This window comes from Cyprinus carpio, chromosome A5, assembly GCF_018340385.1.
Source record: "Cyprinus carpio isolate SPL01 chromosome A5, ASM1834038v1, whole genome shotgun sequence".
In the NCBI taxonomy this organism is placed as follows: Eukaryota; Metazoa; Chordata; class Actinopteri; order Cypriniformes; family Cyprinidae; genus Cyprinus; species Cyprinus carpio.
Genome location: NC_056576.1, coordinates 4,473,884 through 4,496,051, shown reverse-complemented (window position 1 = coordinate 4,496,051; position 22,168 = coordinate 4,473,884). Strand labels below are relative to the sequence as shown.

At 38.3% G+C, this 22,168-nt stretch overlaps 1 protein-coding gene across 1 annotated transcript in view; it reads left to right on the top strand.

Annotated features, from left to right (window-relative positions):
- Positions 1-22,168, top strand: part of LOC109068678 (peripheral-type benzodiazepine receptor-associated protein 1-like) — a 106,409-nt gene that overhangs the window by 71,418 nt on the left and 12,823 nt on the right. The window contains 14 exon segments of the mRNA XM_042757246.1: positions 2,315-2,495; positions 4,013-4,090; positions 7,075-7,295; positions 9,904-10,010; positions 10,205-10,314; positions 11,822-12,709; positions 12,840-12,991; positions 13,086-13,580; positions 14,323-14,475; positions 14,477-14,827; positions 15,281-15,439; positions 15,870-16,582; positions 16,646-16,673; positions 20,415-20,511. Of these exon segments, the coding sequence (XP_042613180.1) occupies positions 2,315-2,495; positions 4,013-4,090; positions 7,075-7,295; positions 9,904-10,010; positions 10,205-10,314; positions 11,822-12,709; positions 12,840-12,991; positions 13,086-13,580; positions 14,323-14,475; positions 14,477-14,827; positions 15,281-15,439; positions 15,870-16,582; positions 16,646-16,673; positions 20,415-20,511 (3,733 nt within the window).

Sequence of the window (22,168 nt, the reverse complement as noted above, 5' to 3'; positions counted from 1 at the left end):
AATAAGTAGTGCTTATGGTTATTGGTTTGAATAGACACAGCCACTTCACAATACACTTAAGACTTGTTATTTTCATCTGTTGCATGATAAATAATATTTATCAGAAAACTTATGAGTATACAGTGATAAATTTGTTCCCTAATTTGCACCTCCATAAGATGTTTTCTTTAACACTTTGTTAAAAGATGATAAATATTTTATAAAGACCATTGCTATAGTCTCAAACTCTTCTCAAATTCATTTGTTTTTGAGAGCACCTCCCACTAAAGTTCACAAAAATGTCTTGAAAACCAAAAACATTGAGAGCTCAGATTGACTTCTGAGTTAAATGTTTTCATTTAGATTAATAAACAATAACCATACACAATAACATATTTCAATCATCATCTCATCACCAAAAGCTCTGGGGTATGTTTCCCAAAAGCATCTTTAGCCAACTATGGTCACAAGTTCCATTGTTACCAACACAGTTCAACGATTCGGTGTTTCCCGAAACCATAGTTCAAACGAACATTCGCACACAGCTTTGCAAACATACGTGGTAGGAACCACAGCTCTCCACCTGTGGTTAGAAACATTGTTTCTTGTTAGTAAGACATATGGACTTGAAGAGGTCATATGATGCGATTTCAAGTTTTCCTTTCTCTTTGGAGTGTTACAAGCTGTTTGTGCATAGATAAGATCAGTAAAGTTGCAAAGACTAAAGTCTCAAACCCAAAGAGATATTCTTTATAAAAGTTAAGACTCGTCCACACCCTCCTAAAACACCTTGTTTAAACACGCCCCCACATGTCTACGTCACGATGTGGGAAGATTTGCATAAAACCGCCCAAATGTTTACGCAAAGAAAGAAGGTGTAACTATGATTCTCACTGTAGTATTGTTGTAGCTGCCGCCGCCATGTCGTAGAGACACTGTGTGTTTCGTTGTGAAAGCGAAAATACTTTGTTTGGCCTTCTAAAAGAGGACACGACTAGAAATCAGTGGTCAAGTTGTATTTACAACACTGTTCCAGAACAGTTCAAACCAAATATTCAGATGTGTGCAGCACATTTTATGGGGGACGAGGACCATTTCCTGTGAGAGTAGTCTACAGAGTAGTTTCTGACAAATAATGCTGACTCACAGCCTGTAAGTACGTTTTCATATTTAAATAATTTGCCAATGATTATTCAAACGTGAGGTTTGAGCAGTGTAGAGCAGCGGTTGTTGTTTGTCGTTTCAACGAAAACAAAAAAAAGTCCTCACTGGATGCAACAAACAACTCCGGCCGGTGTTCTGATGGTGAGGGGCACAAGTCATTATACTCAGTAATTACGTCCCCACTGGATGCAACAAATGCATAGTTTGTAATGGGTTTTATTGGTTTTGTCTCGTCGCGCCGGGACACACATCACAGTATGTTATGGGGCATAACATTTCCGTCACGCGCTTAAGGTATTCGGCCACTCACAATGCACTGGATAGCTGGCCAATCAGAGCACACCTCGCTTTTCAGAACGATGACCTTTGTAAAAATCGACGCATTTCAGAAAGGCGGGGCATAGAGGAGAAACAATAATGTACAGTATGTGGAAAATAATGTGTTTTTTGAACCTTAAACCACATAAACACATTTCATTACACCAAATACACAAAATAATGTTAATTTTTTAGCAATGTCATATGACCCCTTTAAATAAATTATGCTTTTGGGCACAATAAGCAAGCTAACATGCAGAACAATCTATATCTTCCATTCAATTTAAATATATGTATACATTTTAATTGATCAATTTTAGCACGTCCTCAATAAGCGCCGTTTTTGGAGAGTCCATATGTGCATAAATAAGGAAACCCCGGAGTATAACGTAAGAGGAAAACTGCGATGAATCAAACATCAAATAAAGCAAAATGACAGGGAACACAACATAGTAAAGTAGTCATCAGGTGCCATGTTCAATACAGCAGCATCTCAGAAATCTCGAATCAGTTAATTAGCAGAAGTTATTACTCCACCACATGTGTGTGACATCATTAACAACGGCCCTTAATTGTTGAGCTAATGTGGTTCAAACGACGGAGATGCGACCGTGTTTGGGAAACAGTCTAGTTTCCACAACAATGCGTCGTACTATGGTGGTTAATCAGTGAGTTACGTCGTTGTACGGGAAACGCACCCCTGGTTGGCTAATCCCACATGTGCACCATTCTTCGCTTTGGCTGATTAATAGCATCTGCATTTCTTCATCAGACAAGCTGATGTGTTTAACATATTAATGCAGCTCGGGGATATTAACTAATATTTGCATATTTATGTCGATCTTGTGTGTAGGCAAAAGTTCGGGAGCTGGAGGAGAAATGCCGCAGTCAGAGCGAGCAGTTTGGGATGCTGTCACAGGAACTGGATAAATTCAGGGTTCAGGCCTCAAAGATTGACCTGTCGGGCCCCGAGCTGCTGTCCAGCCCCAGCCTGACCCAGCTGACCAATGGGGTCGGCCTGCCCGGTGAGACAGGTACGCTTAAATACTGATCATTACCCAACACATAACAGATCCTTTTGTATCCTTTCAGATCTAAATTAAGATCAAAGTTTATAATGTTATTGATTTATTTTGCAGCTGAAGGCTGTTTATTGAAGAATTGTGTGTCGCTGTTATGCTTTAGTATTGCTGAGAGAGATTTTTGTGGACATTTTGTTTCTCTGAGCACATGAACCGCTGTGCAAGTATTGAGTCTTGAATAACTGAGTTCCTGTCCTGTTGATTCCTTTTGTACACGAAGACCAAAACAAAAGCGGCTGGTTTCCTTTCAGCTCTGTACCTAGAGATGAATGCTGCAAAATCGGCTGCTGTTTTACATCCTCAATCCACTATTTCGTTGGTGTTTTGCAGTGCAGTTGTTGTGATAGTTCTCATCAGAGATTGGTCATGTGCATCGGTCCACTGATGTGAGATAAAACAGCCGACTAAAGCCTAGTGAGCTCGCTGTCTACATAGGCATCAGTCTCAGCATCCTCAATGAAATGCAGCCAGTTATGTTTGAATGATTTGAAACGCTCTACATAGGCAGCAACACTTTTATATGTTAAGCACAGAGTTGATTCCAGTGGAGTTTGACATTATCATTAGTTTTAATGCTCATAACCATTATACTAATATGCAGCAAAAACCTTTTTTTTTTAATCAAATTGATTTAGTGTTTTTTATTAATGTTATATTCAGTACTCAACATGTAAGTTTGATAAATAAGTTTTGGGCCAATAAGATTTTATTTATTTTTTTTCTATTTTTTTGGAAAGAAATTACTTCTTTTATTTTGCAAAGATGCATTAAATTGATCAAAGTGACAGTAAATATTTTTTTATGTTGCAAACGATTTCCATTTCAAATAAATGTTGTTCTTTTGAACTTTATTCATCAAAGATAAATGTATCATGTTTTCCACAAAAATACTGGGCAGCACAACTTTTCGACATTGATAATAATGAGAAATGCTTCTTGTGCAGCAAATCAGCATATTAGAATTAATTCTGAAGATCATGAGACACTGAAGACTGGAGAAATGATGCTGAAAATACAGCTTTGCATCACAGATTTAAATTTAATTTTAAAATATATTCTAATAGAAACCATCTATTTGAAATTGTTAAAATATTTCATAATATTACCGTTTTTACTGTATTTCTGATCAAATAAATGCAGCCTTGGTGAGCAGAAGAGATTGTTTTTAAAAACATTTAAAAATCTTACTGACCCCCAAACTTGTGAACAGTATATCTATAATAGTAATAGTTTCTCTAGATTTTTTTTCAATCGTAATGCATTCTGGGTTTGCCTACACACTACAGTATGTTGCCATAGAACATGGCCAAAAAAGCTGTCTAACATAGTATTGCTGCTTACCTTTTGGACCAGCTTTTGTGTCAGATCACACCTACAGTATGATGTCTAGGTCGGCAGCTCACTAGGTTTTGGATGAGTGTCTGAGATCCATAAGTGCATTGCGTCTGCATTATCCCCTCTTTTTCCAGGCACAAATGCCTCATGGGAAGACATCGCGTTCTGGAGTTTGGAGGGTAATGAAGCCCTCTGTGATGCCTCTGAGTCTGGTACTATTGAATTCAGTTTGGTTCTAGGCTGAGACGTCTCGTGTCCGCCTGCATGAATAACACATGGAGTGTGACCGTGTAGTGAGCAGTGTGTGGCAGTGGGTCACATCCATGAAGAGTTTATTATGATCAGTGCTGAGCTAGAGCTGGGCGATATGACAGTATATAGCGTGAGAAAGCAGGTGGTCATAGCGCCCACCCTAACATGAACCTCTTTGTGATTTGATTGACGTTTTATGTGTTGATGCTGGTACTGTTTGCATAGGTTTGGTTTTTGTCATATGATCACTTATGCAGTTGGTAGCATGTTGCATGTCTCTCAGCTTTGTGAGGAAATGATTGGCTGTTTTATTCTGATGGATCAATCAGAATTTCTGAGCTGCTGCTTGATTGACTATGTTCAGAATGGTTCACTAGCATATTACTTACTTACATTATTTTTGCAGTAATGCTTATATATACATACACTACCAGTCAAAAGTTTGGAATAATTACAATGTTTAAAAAAATGTCTGTTCTAAAAGAAGTCGGTTCTGCTCACCAAGTCTGCTTTATTTGATCAAAATACAGCAAAAACAGTTAAATATTATTACAATTTAAAATAGCTGTTTTCTATGTGAATATCTGTTAAACTGTAATTTATTGCTGTCATCAAAGTTGAATTTTCCGCATCATTACTCCAGTCTTCAGTGTCACATGATCTTCAGAAATCATTCTAATATGCTGATTTGCTGCTCAAGAAACATTTCTGATTATTATTATTGTTGAAAGCAGTTGTGCTGCTTCATATTTTTGTGGAATTGATACATTTTATATTTAAATAAGTAATCAGTTTAATGTAGCCTTGTTAATATGTCAAATAAATGCTGTCCATTTGAACTTTATATTCATCATACAATCCTGTAAAAAAATGTGTCATGGTTTTCACACAAATAGTAAGCCGCAAAAACAGTTTTTACCATTGATAATAAGAACAAGTATTAATAATTGAGCAGTAACTAATGGCTGCTAAAAATTCAGCCTTCCCATCACCTGAATAAATTTCAACTTTCACAGCATGATTTTTTTACTGTATTATTTAATCAAATCAATACAGCTTTGGTGAGCAGTTTTCAAAAAATTGTCAAATTATTAAAAAACTTACTTAATCCATCTTTTGACTGGTAGTGTAAATACAAAATGAACATTTTTATAAGCATGAAATTCCTGAAGGATCTGCTGTTTTTTCAAAGAATACAATACAGTACAGAAAAGCAATCCAATTTACTCAACTAATGAACTGAAGTAATATCAACGGTCATTTGTGATGTTTTGCCTCATTATTTAATCAGACTGCCAAAAGTGATGTTTTTGCATTAAATTGGGTTAATGTAAAGTAACTGAATATTTCCAAGGTGATAGTTGATAATTGAAAACTTACTAAAATAAACATGCAAGTGTGGCATACTGCACTGTTTCATGTACTACTTTTACAAAATAACACTGAATGCACTATGTACTGCCCTGTTTGAAGTAAGTACTCCATTCTGAACATAGTCCTGATCTTCTGCTGCAGGTCTGGATGCATTATGATATTGTGATATCACACAAATAACAGCATGTATAAATGTTAACATGCACTATGCATTTTTGCATTTTTATTTGCTTCTTTCTAATGAATTCTGTTAAAGCTGCAGATCAAAATGCTTAATTAAAATGACATTTTATAGCATGCAGACAATGCATGAATATGAGCAGAGGGAGGAGGTGAAGGTCAAAGAGTGATTTCTACTGTAGTCTCATAGTGACGGGGTCGTGACCCTCATGCAAGCAGATGGTTGTCATTCAAAATAACCCTGATTCTAACCTGTAGATCACAGGGGTCGACTAGACACATAAACACATGCATGTAAACCGCAGCTCAAAGCATTATCCCACATCTGTGCACACACACATATGCATGCTTATATCACTGTCTCATTGAGGACATACTAGGGATGCACTGATACGACGTTTCTCAGCCGATACCGATAACCGATTATTCACAATGATATCTGCCCGTACCGATAGTTTAGTTTTCTTAAAGGAAAAAAATCTCTCTCAATTAATGCTGTAAACTATACGGTGAACCCTCTCATTTGGTACAGAAGGTTAAAATTATCAACAAAACTATTATATTAAATGCTATTTATTTTCATATGTAATAATCACAAGCAAATAAAAACATAACCAATTGCACATAAGGGAGTTTTAATAAAAATTTGTCTTTATGACAGATTTAGTCAAACATACATACTGTATATGATTAACCGTAAATAAACTCTGGGTAACTTTCCTGGGGAAAATGCAATGTTAAGTGACGTACTGTTCACAAGTTGTTTTATTTGACGTTCTTTTAGTTGAAACACAGATTGAGCGATTAGATGAGACATCATAGATTTCAATAAGTTGTACTGTATCGTTCAACACCTTCTGATGTTCATTCATGTTTATTTCATGCTATAACTTGTGGAAGAGACTCCACTTAAACTAAATCGGCTACAGTGTTCTGTCGCGAAACTTTAAAGAGCATCAAAATGCCATTTATTGTTTGAATGTTGTGATTAAATGGACATTATTTGAGAGCTGAGACTTTGTTTTTTATTAGAAGTAACAGCACTAAGCTCTTTGCGATTATTGGTTGGGAGGCGTGTTACACATAATGTTTGGTGGAACAGAACCTGTTAATTTAACTTCATCAACCCTAAACTCGACACAGGAAACATTTTCTTCATGCTTTTTTTTTTGCTTTTATCAGCCTACACCGATTTCTTTTAACGATATATTGGTGCATCCCTAGGACATATTCGTTAAATGATGGCTTTAAGTGCAATAATTGCTTTTAATCAGATATATTGGTGCATCCCTAGGACATATCATTTTGATATAAACCTGTTTTTCTAATAAAAAGCATTTATGGTCATCATTATTTTAAGTTGCATTTCTCTGCACTCATTGCGTGTTAGATGTGGCTGCGGTTTTGCGGATGGGCTCCACGCCACACGCGGCTGAACTGTCACGTCCCGAACGCTCACCGATCGTCAAACACCGAGAGCTGCCCACCATCAGCGTGAAGTCCGGCTCCACGTCCAGCCCTACACCACCCAGATCTGAGACCACTCACCTCTCACCCAAATTCGCTGGATCTCACCCGGCCAGCCCCCGAAAGGCCAGCCCTACACATGAGGTGAGAGGAACGACCAGCGATTACTTGTGTGCATTTAACAGATGCAAAAAGAGTAACATACAATGGTTTATCAGGCATCCGGATTAGTGCTGTTATCGTTAACTAAAACTATTTTTTTAAAACATTTATTGTTTTGGATCAAAGTATTATTATTGGGTCAAAGATGGACCAACCCAGCTTTTGGGTTAAATTTTTTAATTTAATTTTTAACCCAGTAGTTGGGTTTGTCAATATTTGACCCAAAGTTGGGTTGAAACAACCCAGGATTTTTTAGAGTGTAATTTAAATGAATGTTATAAGAAATAAAATAAGAACTTATTTATTTTTGTTCAGCAGCATTTCTCATTTTCTGTTAAAGTTCAAGTACTAAAACTGAAATAAAAACTAAAAAGCCATAAAAAACTAATAAAAATGACAAATAACAGAATGACTGAAACTAAAATAAAAATGTGATTAAAAAATATAAAAAATGAGGGGAAAGTAACAATGAATTGAAAATATAACAAAACACTATAATATTATACTACTGAAAAAAAAACCACTGCAATAAAACAATACAATTAGTGTCTACAACAAACTTATTGAAAAAAAAACCTTTAAAAAAAAATTCTTAAAAAAGGCTAAAAATCATTAAAAAGAAAATAAAAATGATTAAAAACTAAATAGACATTTTTAAAAAGAAATAGTAATAGTTCAAATCATTGATATATAATATTAAATAAATTGACATAAAAAACTGACATAAAATAATTAATAAATAAATAGACATATTTAAAAAAAATTAAATGACAAAAACAATTAACTTAAGCTTCAAATTCTCTTTTAGACTAGCACTCTATTCATTTGCCTCTTGTTTTCTTTAAAAAAATGACAAAAATAAAATTACTAAAAACTGTAAAATTAAAATAAGAAAAAATAAGAAAAAAATAAAACAGAAAAAAAAAAAAAAAAAATATATATATATATATATATATATATATATATATATATATATATATATATATATATATATAACAGAAGAAAAAAAAACTATATATATAAAACAGAAAGAAAAAAAAAAACTATATATAAAAAGAAAGAAAAAAAAAATATTTAAAAAAATTATTAAAATTAAAATAAAAAAATTTTTATACTACTACAATAGTATATTAATGATATTAAAAAACACTGCTTATAAGCGCATGTGTCTAGTTCAGAGGTTGGTAACCTTTTTTACATGAACTGGGACTTCAAAATGTCTTAAACATCTAAACAAAGAAGTCATAAATGAGCTATTTCTTTTGCTGCACTATTTTTATGTAGAATCGTCTGGAATACAGATCATTTGTTGGGTTCTGTCTGGGTTGGATTCCATGAATGAGTTTACCTGGGAGCGTTTGTTTGAGCTTTAGCTGTGAAGTTTAAAAACTGTTCCCGGGTCAGAGTGCAGGCGCTCGCGGTGCTCGTGCAGCTGTCTAAAGCTGATATTCAGTGAGATAATCCCGTGCAGTGCTGCTGGATTATGAAGGTCGTAGTAGTTGTAAGTGATTATCCATAAAAGGTTTTACCCTTGAGCTATAAATACTGCCTGCATGACTCCATTTACTTCATACTCACAGCAGCACTATATTTAGATGATGACTCTGCAAGTTTAACGAACCACAGGCATGTAATTATTATTTACTTATGAAGATTCTACATGTGCTGCATAATGTGAGATGCTGGTATTGGACAATTTTTGTCTTTTTAAGTAAATGAGCACAATGCATGTATTTTTTTTATTGGTTTTTAGTGACTTGGTCAAATGTTTTTGAAGATGAGGGTGTCATGCAATCTGTCCATTTTGACATCTTTGTAATTAGATTGATAACATTGCATTTGATTGGAAAGACAACAACAGAAAATAAACTGGGAAGTGTTTCTTCTTTTTCATTAAAAGGCAATCAGCCTATTGATTTTACTATGCACAATTATATGCTAAGTTGCATTATATTATTTATATTTAGCAGGGTTTTTTTCTGCTGTACCATACAGTATTATTTTAGTGTCACTGAGATCATTTTTAATTGATAATAATATTTTTTTTTTTTTTTTTTTTTGCATTTTAATTTTAAAGTTATAGTAATTTAGTTTTTTATGTCTATAAAAAATTAAAATTATAATTCATTTAAAAATAAAGGCAACTTTTATAAAAAAAAAAAAAGAAAAATAAAGGCAACTTTTTTAAATAAAATTAGGTGGGTTTTTTTTTTTGGTTTGGTTTTTTTTTTTTAAGCTTTTTTTATATTTTATTTCAGTTAATATTTATTTTAATTCTAATTCAAATTTAAATTCAAAAGCTTTGTCTATCCGCTAATCTAAAAGTTTTAAAATGCTAATGTTGGTAGAGATGAATGTCCTCTTATACTTGGCCTTTCTCACCAAAGGTACTTTAGAATATTTCTTATAGAATATTCAGTTTAAAAATAAAAATGTTAATAGCCCTGGTACCATATTAGAACTCATCTACGACCCTTTTTTCACATCCCACAAGTTTTTTTAAGGAGACATAAACCCTGTTTCATGCATTCAGTGTTCTTATTTCATTCATCTGTTCAATATTCTGAGTGTGTGTTAATGTGTGTTTCAGGTGGACACTGCTAGTGAAGTTGAGGAGTTGGACATTGACGTTTCTCCGGCGCCGTATTCGGTCACTAAAGGAGCAGCAAAACTCCAGGTCTTCATCGCACGTTACAGGTAAACAGCATTAATCTTAATTTATTGATTTGTGCTTAGGAGTTTACAGCATGTGCTAAACTGCGTGGAGAAAATCAGCCTATGAATGGTTTGCTTGAATTATACAGTTGTCTCTGCATGTTCAAGTAGGAAAGTATCTAAACATTGATCAAATGACACTTTAAATGGAGCCTGGTTTCATTGTCTAAATACAGTTACAATCCCTATGATGGTCCTAATGATAACCCAGAGGTTGAGCTGCCCCTCACAGCAGGGGAGTACATATACGTCTATGGAGACATGGATGATGACGGCTTCTATGAGGGTGAGTTTATTTATTAAAATGTTGCATTACTTTTTACTATTTTATTACTTAATTATTATTTAATAAGAAAGAGCATTGTTGCACTCAAATGAGACCAGCATATCTTCTGGTGTGTGGAGCAAAAAAAAAAATTAAATGTTAAAATTTCCAGAAGGATGCACAAACACATACACACACACTTACAAAAAAACAGGCCGCAGAAGTTGATTAGAAATAGGTATTTATTTTTAATTACCATGGTTAGTGAGCAGACTTTTTAGCTTGTAACTTTCAGGTTGCTTTTGTAGTGCTCATTCAGTTTGCGTAACTTTTGAAACATTTGTTGAAAAAAAACAAAAAAAAAACATTTTAATCATTGATTTTTAATAAGTAATAAAATACTGAAAATATATATTTATACTATTTTTATTCATGTTTTTACATTTTTTTAAATTGATTTTTAATAAATAATTTGTTTTTTATAAATGCTGAAAAATGAGTATTTATGATATATTTCTATTAATGTTTTTATTTTGCATTTTTTAAATCATTGTTTTTGTAATGAATGATAAATTAGTTTTTCATAAATACTGAAAATGTTTATAAATTATTTTTTTTATAATTTTTTTTATAATTTTTTTGTTTACATTTTTTAAATCATTGATTTATGTAATAAATAAATGCTGAAAATGTTTATATATGTTTATATAGATATAAACATATATACTGTATACTGCATTATATGTGTGTGTGTGTGTGTGTGTACTTCTCTTCACACTTTTAGTGAGAAAATGTAAAAATCTAATTCAGTTCTCACTTCTAAACTTCTAAAAATCTAGTTTAAGTATAGGATAATGTACATCCAGCCCGTTGTTATCACAGAATAACCCCCGACAGGGTGATCAGGACCCTGACGTGAAACAGAGAATTGAGTTGAAATATTTGAACGCAAAGCTTCCATGAAGACAGCAGTTACGAGCAAGCGGCAAGTTCAAACTAGATGGACATTTAAGGGATACGGTGCAGTCATACCACTTATCACACAACATTTTACCACATTAATGATTATGGCGATAAAAGATATTGATTTAAGACAAAACTGTTTTAAAATCTCACCAGTTTGTTACTTGTCTTCTAATCCATTACAGTGTACAAAACAATCGTCGCAAAATGGCAGCAGCTGCTTTTGTATTAAACGAGAGAGCGAGTTCGAGATACCAGGATGATATAATTAAAATATTGTACACATAATATTGAATTGAGTTTTAATATTTTATTAGCTAACCAAACGCAAAGCTTCCACCAAGAAATAATGTTCCTAGCAAGAGTATAGTGCCGACTTCAGTTACCAGGATGAGCCTGTGTTATTAGCTTTTGCGGGTGGAATCAAGGGATAACATACCTCGGAATGTCGTGACTGACCAGTCAGAATCAAGTATTCCACAGAGCCGTGTAATAAATATCCTTCAACAACACTACCTACAACTAACACTAATGTGTTACACCATTTTTCTGTCACCCTCTGTAGGCGAGCTGATGGACGGCAGAAGAGGCCTCGTTCCCTCTAACTTTGTGGAGCGCGTGTCAGACGATGACTTCATGAGTTCGCACCCTCACCAGGCTGGAGATATGTCCCATAATTCCTTCCAGGAGAGCAGCTTCCACAGTGGCAGTGAGCGACTGCACCGACACCATTTACGTTTCGCCCACAGCGCCTCCGATAGGACAGAGACCTCCACAACAACCTCAGCTCCTGGTGACAATGCCAAAGCTAACCCCTCTAACCCTGCCCTGGCCGCCCCACTCACTAACGGCTTGGACTTGGATCTAGAGGAGGTTGGGGTGGACACTGTGCCTTACCCCCGCAAGCTAACGCTAATCAAGCAGTTAGCCAAGAGTATCATCATTGGCTGGGAGTCTCCGCTGGTCCCGGCCGGCTGGGGTTCTGTGTATAGCTATAACATCTATGTGGACCATGAGTTGCGGCTCAATGTGCCATTCGGTACCCAAACAAAGGCCGTTCTGGAGAGGCTGGATTTGGCGCAGAAGGCATATCGAATTGCGGTGCAGTGCCTGACGGAGCGTGGCAACTCGGATCAGTTGCGTTGCACTATACTAGTCGGACGGGACGTGTGCGTGGCGCCGACTCACCTGCGCGTTGAACGCGTAACGGCTACCTCAGCCAGTCTAACCTGGCTGCCTAGCAACAGTAACTATGTGCACATTGTGTCTTTGAACGATGAGGAGTGCGAGCTGGTAAAGGCAGGATGCTATTCACTGTGCCTCAGTAACCTCACACCCAAAATGCATTACAACATTAAAGTGGAAGCTAGGCCGCACCGCACAGCCTGGGAACTACCACAGGAGTGCCGAGAACGCAAAACCGCAGTGACCTCTTTCACAACCATGACTGCAGGTGAGATGCAAAGATTCGCTGATGATGTTCATAACAAGACCAGGAACATGGATTAAAAGAGTCCATTATGATTTAATTTTAACTTCAACATCCTTTGGTTTGACATTTGACCCTTTCCCTTGTCCTCCAGGTCCTCCTGATGCTCCTCTGGATGTGCAGCTGGAGCAGGGCCCATCTCCGGGAATAGCTCAGATCAGCTGGCTGCCAGTTACTATAGATGCCACTGGGACGTCAAATGGTGTACGAGTCACTGGCTACACCATCTATGCTGACAAGAAGAAGGTGAACCAGATAATGCTTCTGAAAAGTCCACTTTATATTTTTATATAACAATTCATTAAATAAGTGTGTAAAACTCTTTCACCTCTGTCTTCAGGTATTAGAGGTGTCATCACCTACAGCAGGCAGCGCTCTGATTGGTCCATCTCAGATCCAGACATTACAGGCGGCTCATGAGCTCACAGTACGGACCATGTCAGCTTTTGGTGAGTCGGTGGACTCATTGCCGGTGAATGTGCCCGCCAAATTGTCTGCCATCATGTCCGGTGTCTCACTGCCTCAATGCCAGTCTGTGCCAGCCACCGCCAGTGTCCTCACGGCCAGTGCCAACCCAGATCCTGCTGTCTGTGCCACATCTCTCTCTGCTGCCAAAACGCCCATTCTGCCACACGCTGCTACACTGGACGAACACACCACTGGTCCTGTTCGGGGAGTCTATGTCAATCCACCTAATGCAGGCGCTCCTGAGGCCCCTTCGTCTACTGCATCTTTTGTAGAAGCCTGGACAAACCCAACATCAGCTGCACCTCTGACGGTTGCCATGCCAGCACAGGAGGCACTGCCACTATATACCTCACATACTTACTCAACGGTAAGTTTAAAAAATAATAATTAAAAAAAAATCTAAAAAGTAAGAAGTAATTATTTAGCATATACTCTTAGAGCCAAAAGTGAAAAAGTTGTCATAGTTTACCCGCGTGTTGTTCCAGTTTCTGTATTCTGTGGGATGCAAAAGGAGATGTTTAACAGAATGTTGATGCTGCTCTTTTCCATATAGTGAAAATGAATGGGGATTTATGCTATCGAGATCCATAAATGATAAAGAATGTACTGTACTGTATGACTATACGTACTGTATGACTAGCTCAATTTGTTCAGAAATTTCTGAAAGCAAACAGTAGTGGTGCATAATGGACAGACCAGTATTCACTGAAAATGACCCTCTACTTGTAACCCTGGAGCGTCTCCTTGTGCCATAATTAAAAATACTCAAACCCAAAAGAGAATTTAGAACTGCAGTGGAGGTTAAATTTTGATCTGTTCCTCACAAAAGAATTACTGTATGTCTTCATAAAACATATAATATACCTCTCCTAATAAATTTTTATTCTTTAGAAATCACACAGAACATTCCTCTAAAGTTTAGAGGTTTCAATTTTGGCCTTAGACCAGTAACCTTTAGCTCTAAGCTTTCGCTACTACTTCAGCCTATGCTTATTCACAATATAATGTAGAATTGTTTTTACTTGAGTTGAGATACATTGTCTGTGTGCAGTGATCTGTTATGTATGGTTCTGTTTAGGGTTAAGCTAATAAAACATCTCTATCAACAGGTGAGTGTATCTGCACCCATGGTCATGCCTGTGCCTGTTGCTACACCAATGTCCATGGCCGTACCTGTTCCCTTGACCACACCCGTACATGCCCACACCAGTGTCCATGACAGTGCCAGGTCCTGTGGCACCTGCCGCCATGCCTGTGCCCATGTCTGCACTCATACCTGCACCTGTTGTTGTACCTGCATCAGTGCAGTCCAGTGTGGCTCCTGCTGTGCAGAACCCAGGCAGAGAAACAGAAAGCCCAGGAGGCCAGCGTCCTGTTGCCTCCCTCTCCGACTTCTTGGAGGACCCCCGTGCCAAACTTCACACACCACCACCCAGTTCTACCTCCCCAAAAGTCAACATTCCTGGAAAGGACCCTCTCGATGTTCCAGATACGCACCCACTGAGGCCTCCCAATCCGTCACCCTTTGAGTCAGAGGCCGAGGAGGACAGGGAAAACACCAGGCTTGTGTCCATAGAGGAGTTCCTGCGGCCTGTACCTCAACCTCGAATAAAGGTCAGTTTCCAAACCAAATCTGGAGACCATGTGTGTTTCCCTTTCAGTCATTATAATTTTGGACTGCGCTCATGTTGAGTATCTTACCAATGCCCTGAGAGATAATCTTCCTTCCTTAGTATTCTAATTTATTCCAGCAGAGAGACATAAATATTTTTAAATATTTGAAATACTATGTGTTGTCCTAGAGCAGGGGTGCCCAGTCCTGCTCCTGGAGGGCCACTCTTTTACAAAGTCAAGTTCCTACCCCAATTAAATATACCTGAACCAGCTAATCAAGATCTTTGGAATTACTAGACATTTCCAGACATGTGTGTTGGGGCAAGTTGCAACTTAATTCTGCAGGAAGGTGGCAACATTGGAGCAATGTAGCCACTTACTTTAGGAGCAACATTGGACACCCCTGTCTCAGAAAACTGTGTTGAAGTTATTGTTTTTGTGAAACCCTATCAGGTCTATGCTGGTGGTCTTATGGACCCTCCCCCAGATTACCACGGGGAGAGCAGTCGGTCTGATTTGTCTGATATACTGGAGGAAGAGGAGGAAGATCTGCACTCTGAGCCTATCGCTGACATCCCCTCCAGAGGTTACAGTACAGCTCCTACGGGCAGGGTATGTACATGCACATGAATGCTGTAGTATTCCTCAGTGAACCTTTGGACAAAATGTTGAGTCCTATTGTGATGTGGCAGGTGTCAGGACATTTTGTTGGTATTGCACCGGATAATCATGCTCACAGTGAAATGTCACTGGTTCAAAATCCTGATTAATAAAACTGTATGTTAAACATCCAATATGTTCTGATTGGCTGTGATTGTCCTAACAAGTGGAAACTTGTTGGGACAGTGTTAGCCATACTTGTCATTTAGGTTCTTTCTGTTCTTATATTTCCTCTGTTGCATTTTAATTTTCTTGTTTCTTTTTCTCATTTTATTCTACTTTCCACTTTTGATACCGAACAAAACCTTTGCCTCGTCTGTATCTGTCACCTTGCTCCTTTTCTCCTCTGATAACTCCCATTGCTTCTCTAAAACAACCCCAGTCTGAAATGTGGGAAACTGACAGTGATGAAGACATTTTAGAGAGGATTATAAAGCTACCTCCTCAAGCCTACCACAACAAGCAGCTCTTCAGCATTCCTGAAGTCACAGAAGAGGAAGACAACACTGAATCGGAACCCCACACTAGATCTTCCCCAGGCCGGACTGCTTCTGGCAAGGGCCGTCAGTGTGGACATGAGAGTCGCCGACATTCCCCACACCATCACAAGCATGGCCATAAAATGGAATTTGATTCACCCGTAGTGAGGTGCAAAGGGACTGCGCAAGTCAGGACTAGACCCAGAGTGCATTACGCTGACACGGTGGACACCATCGGCTATCTGGATGAGGATGAGGAGGAGGTGGAGTTGGACTCTGACAGTAGTATGTATGCTGGGCCTAGTTCTGTAAGTGTGGCTGCACGCCGCAAACCGCACAAAGGCCATGGCGACCGACTCAGGAGAGAGGCCTTGCTCCGTAGCCAGATGACTTCAGGAACAGTGCAGGGACCGTATTTACTTAGCAAGACCGTACACCGTGTGAAGTCACCCACTGGACCCTCAACAGAGATTGACGTAGAGTATGGAACCGATAATGATGAGGAGCATCAGCTGTTTGATCCTGGAGAAGTGGTGTTAGACCAAATGAGCTCTGAGTGGTGGGTGGAAGGCAGTAACAATGAGTACCACCACTTGCCCCTGACATGCAGACCCCAGCCGCCCCCCCCCTTTCCCCCCCCCCCCCCCCCCCCCCCCCCCCCCCCCCCCCCCCCCCCCCCCCCGCTGCCCCCAAGCAGCCGATCATGGGTGGGTTGTCCTCTATCCATCCATCTCCTGCTGTACCACAGCCATCTTTCCCTTGAGATGCTCTTTTTGAGAGTCTGCCCATCCCTTTAGGAGATGGCTAAAACCTTTTGCGTCCTGAAAGAGAAGATAAGTGCAAGTTTGCACCCACATCTGTCACTATTCTGATCCGTTCACTGTAAGGGGTCCTAAATTACCTGGAAGGCACATACCTGCAGATTCCTAAATCCAAACTTTAACAAACACACTAGCCCCAACTTTGAACAAACTCACTTGTCTGTAATCCTAAAGACCTTGATTAGCTGGTTCAAGTCCACTCCAAAGGGAGATATTTCGTTTTTAAAAAATCCCTTTTCAAGAACTACAATGAAGGGCACGTTTGGACTACAGCATTGTTTACTGGGGTTTTGTGATGTCACAAACCGGCTAGATTCTGAGAACCACTGACAAAACAACTAATCTTGTAAAATGTGTGGTAAGCACTTCTGCTCCATATAAAAAAAACAGAGTACATGCGATCGCGAATCTCGAAAGTGAAATTAAAAAACGATCGTACATTCAAAAGCAGTTTCAATGCCAGGCATAATAGCAACTCCATGATGACAACAATTTATGTAGGCCTACAGTATAATTACCCAATGATGTAACTGCGAGAGAAAGTAATGAAATATATATTTTCTTCCCATCTTGTATTTATTCCCTTTAGGGGTTCGTGTTCCGTATACACGTCATTTTCTTTCCGAAAACGGTATTGGGTGTGCTTTCCACTGCTTGTAAACAAGGCACAGCGCACCTTGATAATGGCGGTAGATGGTAACTCGGGAGAGAAGAATTGTTGAATAAAGTTGTTATTTTTGTTTATTTGCGCACAAAAAAAAATCATAGCATCATAAAATTACGGTTGAACCATTGATGTCACATGGACCATTTTGTTGATGTTCTTGGCACATTTCTGGGCTTTGAACGTGGTAGTTACCTTGCTGTCTATGGAGGGTCAGAAAGCTCTTGGATTTCATCAAAAATGTCTTAATTAGTGTTCCGAAAATGAACGAAGGTCTTATGGGTTTGGAACGACCTGAGGGTGAGTAATTCATGACAGAAGTTTAATTTTTGGGTGAACTATCCCTTTAATGGAACTGAAAGACAAAAACAAAATGTCAGTTCTGATTGTTATTTATTCCCAACTCTACATGGATTTAACATTTCAAATGCATTAATTTATCACATACTGGCAGCTACTGTGGCATATGGGATTACAACAAGTGTACAATGACTCTCCAACACTAATTTCACTGTGGATGCAAAAGGTTTAAGCCTGTACATCATGTTCCTTGCAGTTGATTGTGTACCCCACACCCTTTTACCCAGTCTCTAGTCAAGGCATCTTCGTATTTGTAGTTGTGTAGCTGACAGCACTGCTCTGTGCATTTGTCCTATGTCTTATTCTTCCCAGTGTTCAGTTAGAACGTTGATGTGCTAAGACTGTGGCTGTGCATTATCGCTCAGTAGGTTTACTTGCTCTATTGCATCTCCTTTCCTTGATACAACTGGGATGCTTCTTAACCCACATATGGTTCTAGGGTGTCAAGAGACTGCTTGAGCAGTTAAAGTAGAGACTGGACTGTATGTAACTGTATGTTGTGCTTGCACAGGGATCTCCTGTTTGTTCCCATAATTCCACTGTGTTGCTACGAAGAACAACCCCAAGTGCTGCTTCTGTTGATCTGGAATTAAATGTCGCTTGAGCAATGGCTTTTTTGACTTATGTATGTGTGTGTGCGTGTGTGTGTGTGTGTGTGTGTGTGTGTGTGTGTGTGTGTGTGTGTTTCAGGGCTCCAGGCTAATTGCTAATTCAGTAAAAAAAATGTATAATTTGATTTCAAATTTCAAATATGGCTTCTTTAAATACTCTTGGAAGGTGCACAAATGCAGATTCAAATGTTTGGCCAATGCAATTGCAGTCCATTGTACATGACTAGAATCTCTTGCATATAGTTGTGTAGACAGTTTCAGGCCTTTTGGTTAACAAGTAGCAAGCTAAGCAAAGTAAGCTGCACACAGGAACATTGTGTATGGCAAATGTTCCAAATGCTAAATTACAAAATGTTTTATTAGAAGCAAGTGGCTCCTGAGGGATTGTTCTAGTCTGGGGACCCTAGTGTTCTTATGTGTTACTGTGCTTCACACCGCCGCCGTCGAGAGCGTCAAAAATCGCTCTGGCTGCCCTTCCACCAACGTTGTACAAAGGTTCGTGGACACTCTGACATAGATCAAATTCTTATCTTGTAGGCCTATTTAAAGGGGCTTCAAAGCAAACAAGCTTGTTGATCTTGTGCAGACTGACCACAAGGTTAACCTCATTAAATATTGTTGTGAAAGTGAAAGTGAAAGTCGTGACATTTGCCAAGTATGGTAACCCATACTCTGAATTGGTGCTCTGCATTTAACCCATCCAAGTGCACACACACAGCAGTGAGAAGTGAACACACCGTGAACACACACCCGGAGCAGTGGGCAGCTATATATCCAGCGCCCCGGGGAGCAACTAGGGGTTCAGTGCCTTGCTCAAGGGCACTTCAGCCATGGGTATTGAGGGTGGAAGAGAGCACTGTTCGTTCACTCCCTCCCACCTACAACTCCTGCCACCACCGAGACTCCAACCTGCGACCTTCAGGTTACAAGTCCAAATCTCTAACCATTAGGCCACAGCTGCCCCTACATACTTTGTGGACAAAGTATTAAGATTCTTTACCTAATAATGTATAAAGCACTAATACCACACTGTAAAAATACTCTGATACAAGTAAAAGTCCTGCACTGAAAATGTTACTTAAGTAAGTATAATCATGTATAAACATTACTTAATGTAAATATAATCAGGAAAATTGATTTAAAGGTTTAAAAGTGAACTGGGACTATTATAATATTATTTATTTTATAATTAGATTATTATTCCTATAATGTTAATGCACATCAGCAACTCACTAGGAAACACCAACAATCTCAGACACCTTGGTCCACGCATCATTTTTTTATTTATGTCCCTGAATGCAAACAGGGACATTTCGTAGCATATTGGGAAACCCGCCACAGCAATAATCAACCTCTCCTCCATTTTGCTTGGGAACTAATGTGGTCGGTACCAAAGTTTACAGGACCGCATTCTCTGGAATCCTCTCAAGCGGAGGACTTCTACGTTCCGATTGATTGCCACCAATCCGAGTCATAGATCATTACCATAAAGTTGACCTGATTTCAACTCTCCTCGACGCCCTCACTGTCCAAGATGCGCCGCGCCGATGCTTGCCACTGGCTCACATTGAAAATGAATGACTTCTGGCCACTTTGACGCTCTCGATGGCGGCAGTGTGAATGCACAGTTATTACATGCAGATTGTGTGATTGTTGTTCCACTGAGATGTTGGTAGCACGTTAGATTAGAGAACACTATTCACTATTAACTAGTTGCTTATTAGCATGCATTTTACTAGCATATTGGCTGTTTATTAGTACTTATAAAGGACATATTAATACCTTATTTTGCATTACAATATTCTAGGTCCCTCAACCCTGCTTTATACCTAAACATAACTACTACAGACAACTACCTTGCTTGCTATCAGTAAGCAGCAAATAACAAGTTAAAAGAGAAAAAATTTAAAATAATCTCAATAATCACAATTATTACAGTTATATTATTTATCCCACGTGTCATTATCTAACTGTTTGTTTCTCAAAAACCAGGAGGCAGGTGGAAGAGAAGCATCGTTGGCAGATTCAGGTGCAGTGTGGTGCGATGTCACTCCAAAATCTCCACGCTCTGAAATTAGACTGCATAGAGGTAAGACTCTCTCACTTCCCTCTCTCTCTCTCTCTCTCTCTCTCCTGAACTGCATTCGGCTTCCATTTAGATCACATCCTTTTCTCTCTCTCTCTTCTCTCATTTATCCATTTCAGAGTCTTGCCAACCAGCCAATCTTTAAATTGCCAACACATGTATCTAGCCTAGTCTAAATTAAGACTTCTGTTTTGCTTAAATAAAACTAATTAGTAGTGTTTTATGAGTCTGTTTCACTCTTTTATTGCTCATTCTTAGGGTTAGTGATTTGATCAAACCTCTTTACACAAAGTATTAAAGGGATAGTTCACCCAAAAATGAAAATTATCCCGCAATTTACTCACCCTCAAAGCATCCTAGGTTTATATGACTTTTTTCTTTCAGACGAATCCAATCGGAGTTATATATATATAAAAAAAAATGTCCTGACTCTTCCAAGCTTTATAATGGCAATGAATGGGTGATTATTTAACCCCCAGGAGCAGTGTGGGACACTTTTTATGATGGATGGATGCGCTTTATTGGACTTCTTTTGGACTTTTGACAAGAAACACCCATTCACTGCCATTATAAAGCTCCGAAGAGCCAGGATGTTTTTTTTATATATAACTCCAATTGGATTCGTCCGAAAGAAGAAAGTCATACACCTAGGATGGCTTAAGGGGTGAATAAATCATGGGGTCATTTTCATTTATGGGTGAACTATCCCTTTAAAGTTTGGCGAGTAATATATTCAGAACTGGCTTGTTGAGGAGTGCTGTTACTTTCTGAAGTAATCAGATATTTATTAAATTGAAAACCCATAAATTTGCATTTATGGATACTCAAGTAATATAAAGTAACCATGACATCATAGGAATTTGGACTGACCTCATGCCAGAAATCCCAAACTTTGTTGCCTAGTACACCATTGCACTTTTACGATTAAAAAATATTAATTTAGTATATTTTTGATTATGTTTTTCCTTTGAGGACATCCCCAAAAGGTGGTTTTCCCAAAGGGTAGCTTATTTTTCTTCATATTTGCCCTCAAATAGGACACACAGAGGTTGTGAAGTGTCCTATTTTCTTGCTCTGCCCTTGATTGTTGCTACAGATGGTCTTGATCCTCTCTAATGAGATGAGCACATCTCACTGCTGGAGCTTAACACAGACACGACTGACACCTATTAGCACCACTGATTATACATCCCTGTTTTACACTGTATTCCTCACCCACCCTCTTCCAACTCATCTAGAAACAGGAAATTGATCCTGATGACTTCAGGGTGCTGACCTTTGACCTGATGACACTGACAGATGCTTCAGTCCTGCTGTCAGACTCCATTGTACAGAGCAGCAGTTTAATCTAGCATGCATGTCCAGTAAAGAATACAGTGGAGTTTTAGGGCTTTTGTGTTGTGCTATACATTTACTTTTATCTTTGCGGTTGCATTTATTCATTAAGCAGACAGTTTTATCTACTTCTGACTTACATTCATTTACTTTTGTCTACATAGTCTGAATCAATTCATATCATTCAGTAATCAGTTCATCAGCACAGCTGAATCTGAGCTGCTCATCAATACTGTTTTCATACATTTAACCAATAAGATTTAAGAGATTGTGGCTAAATTGTGATTTTTTTTGTTGCGACAGCATTAGCTTGACCCAATCAGCA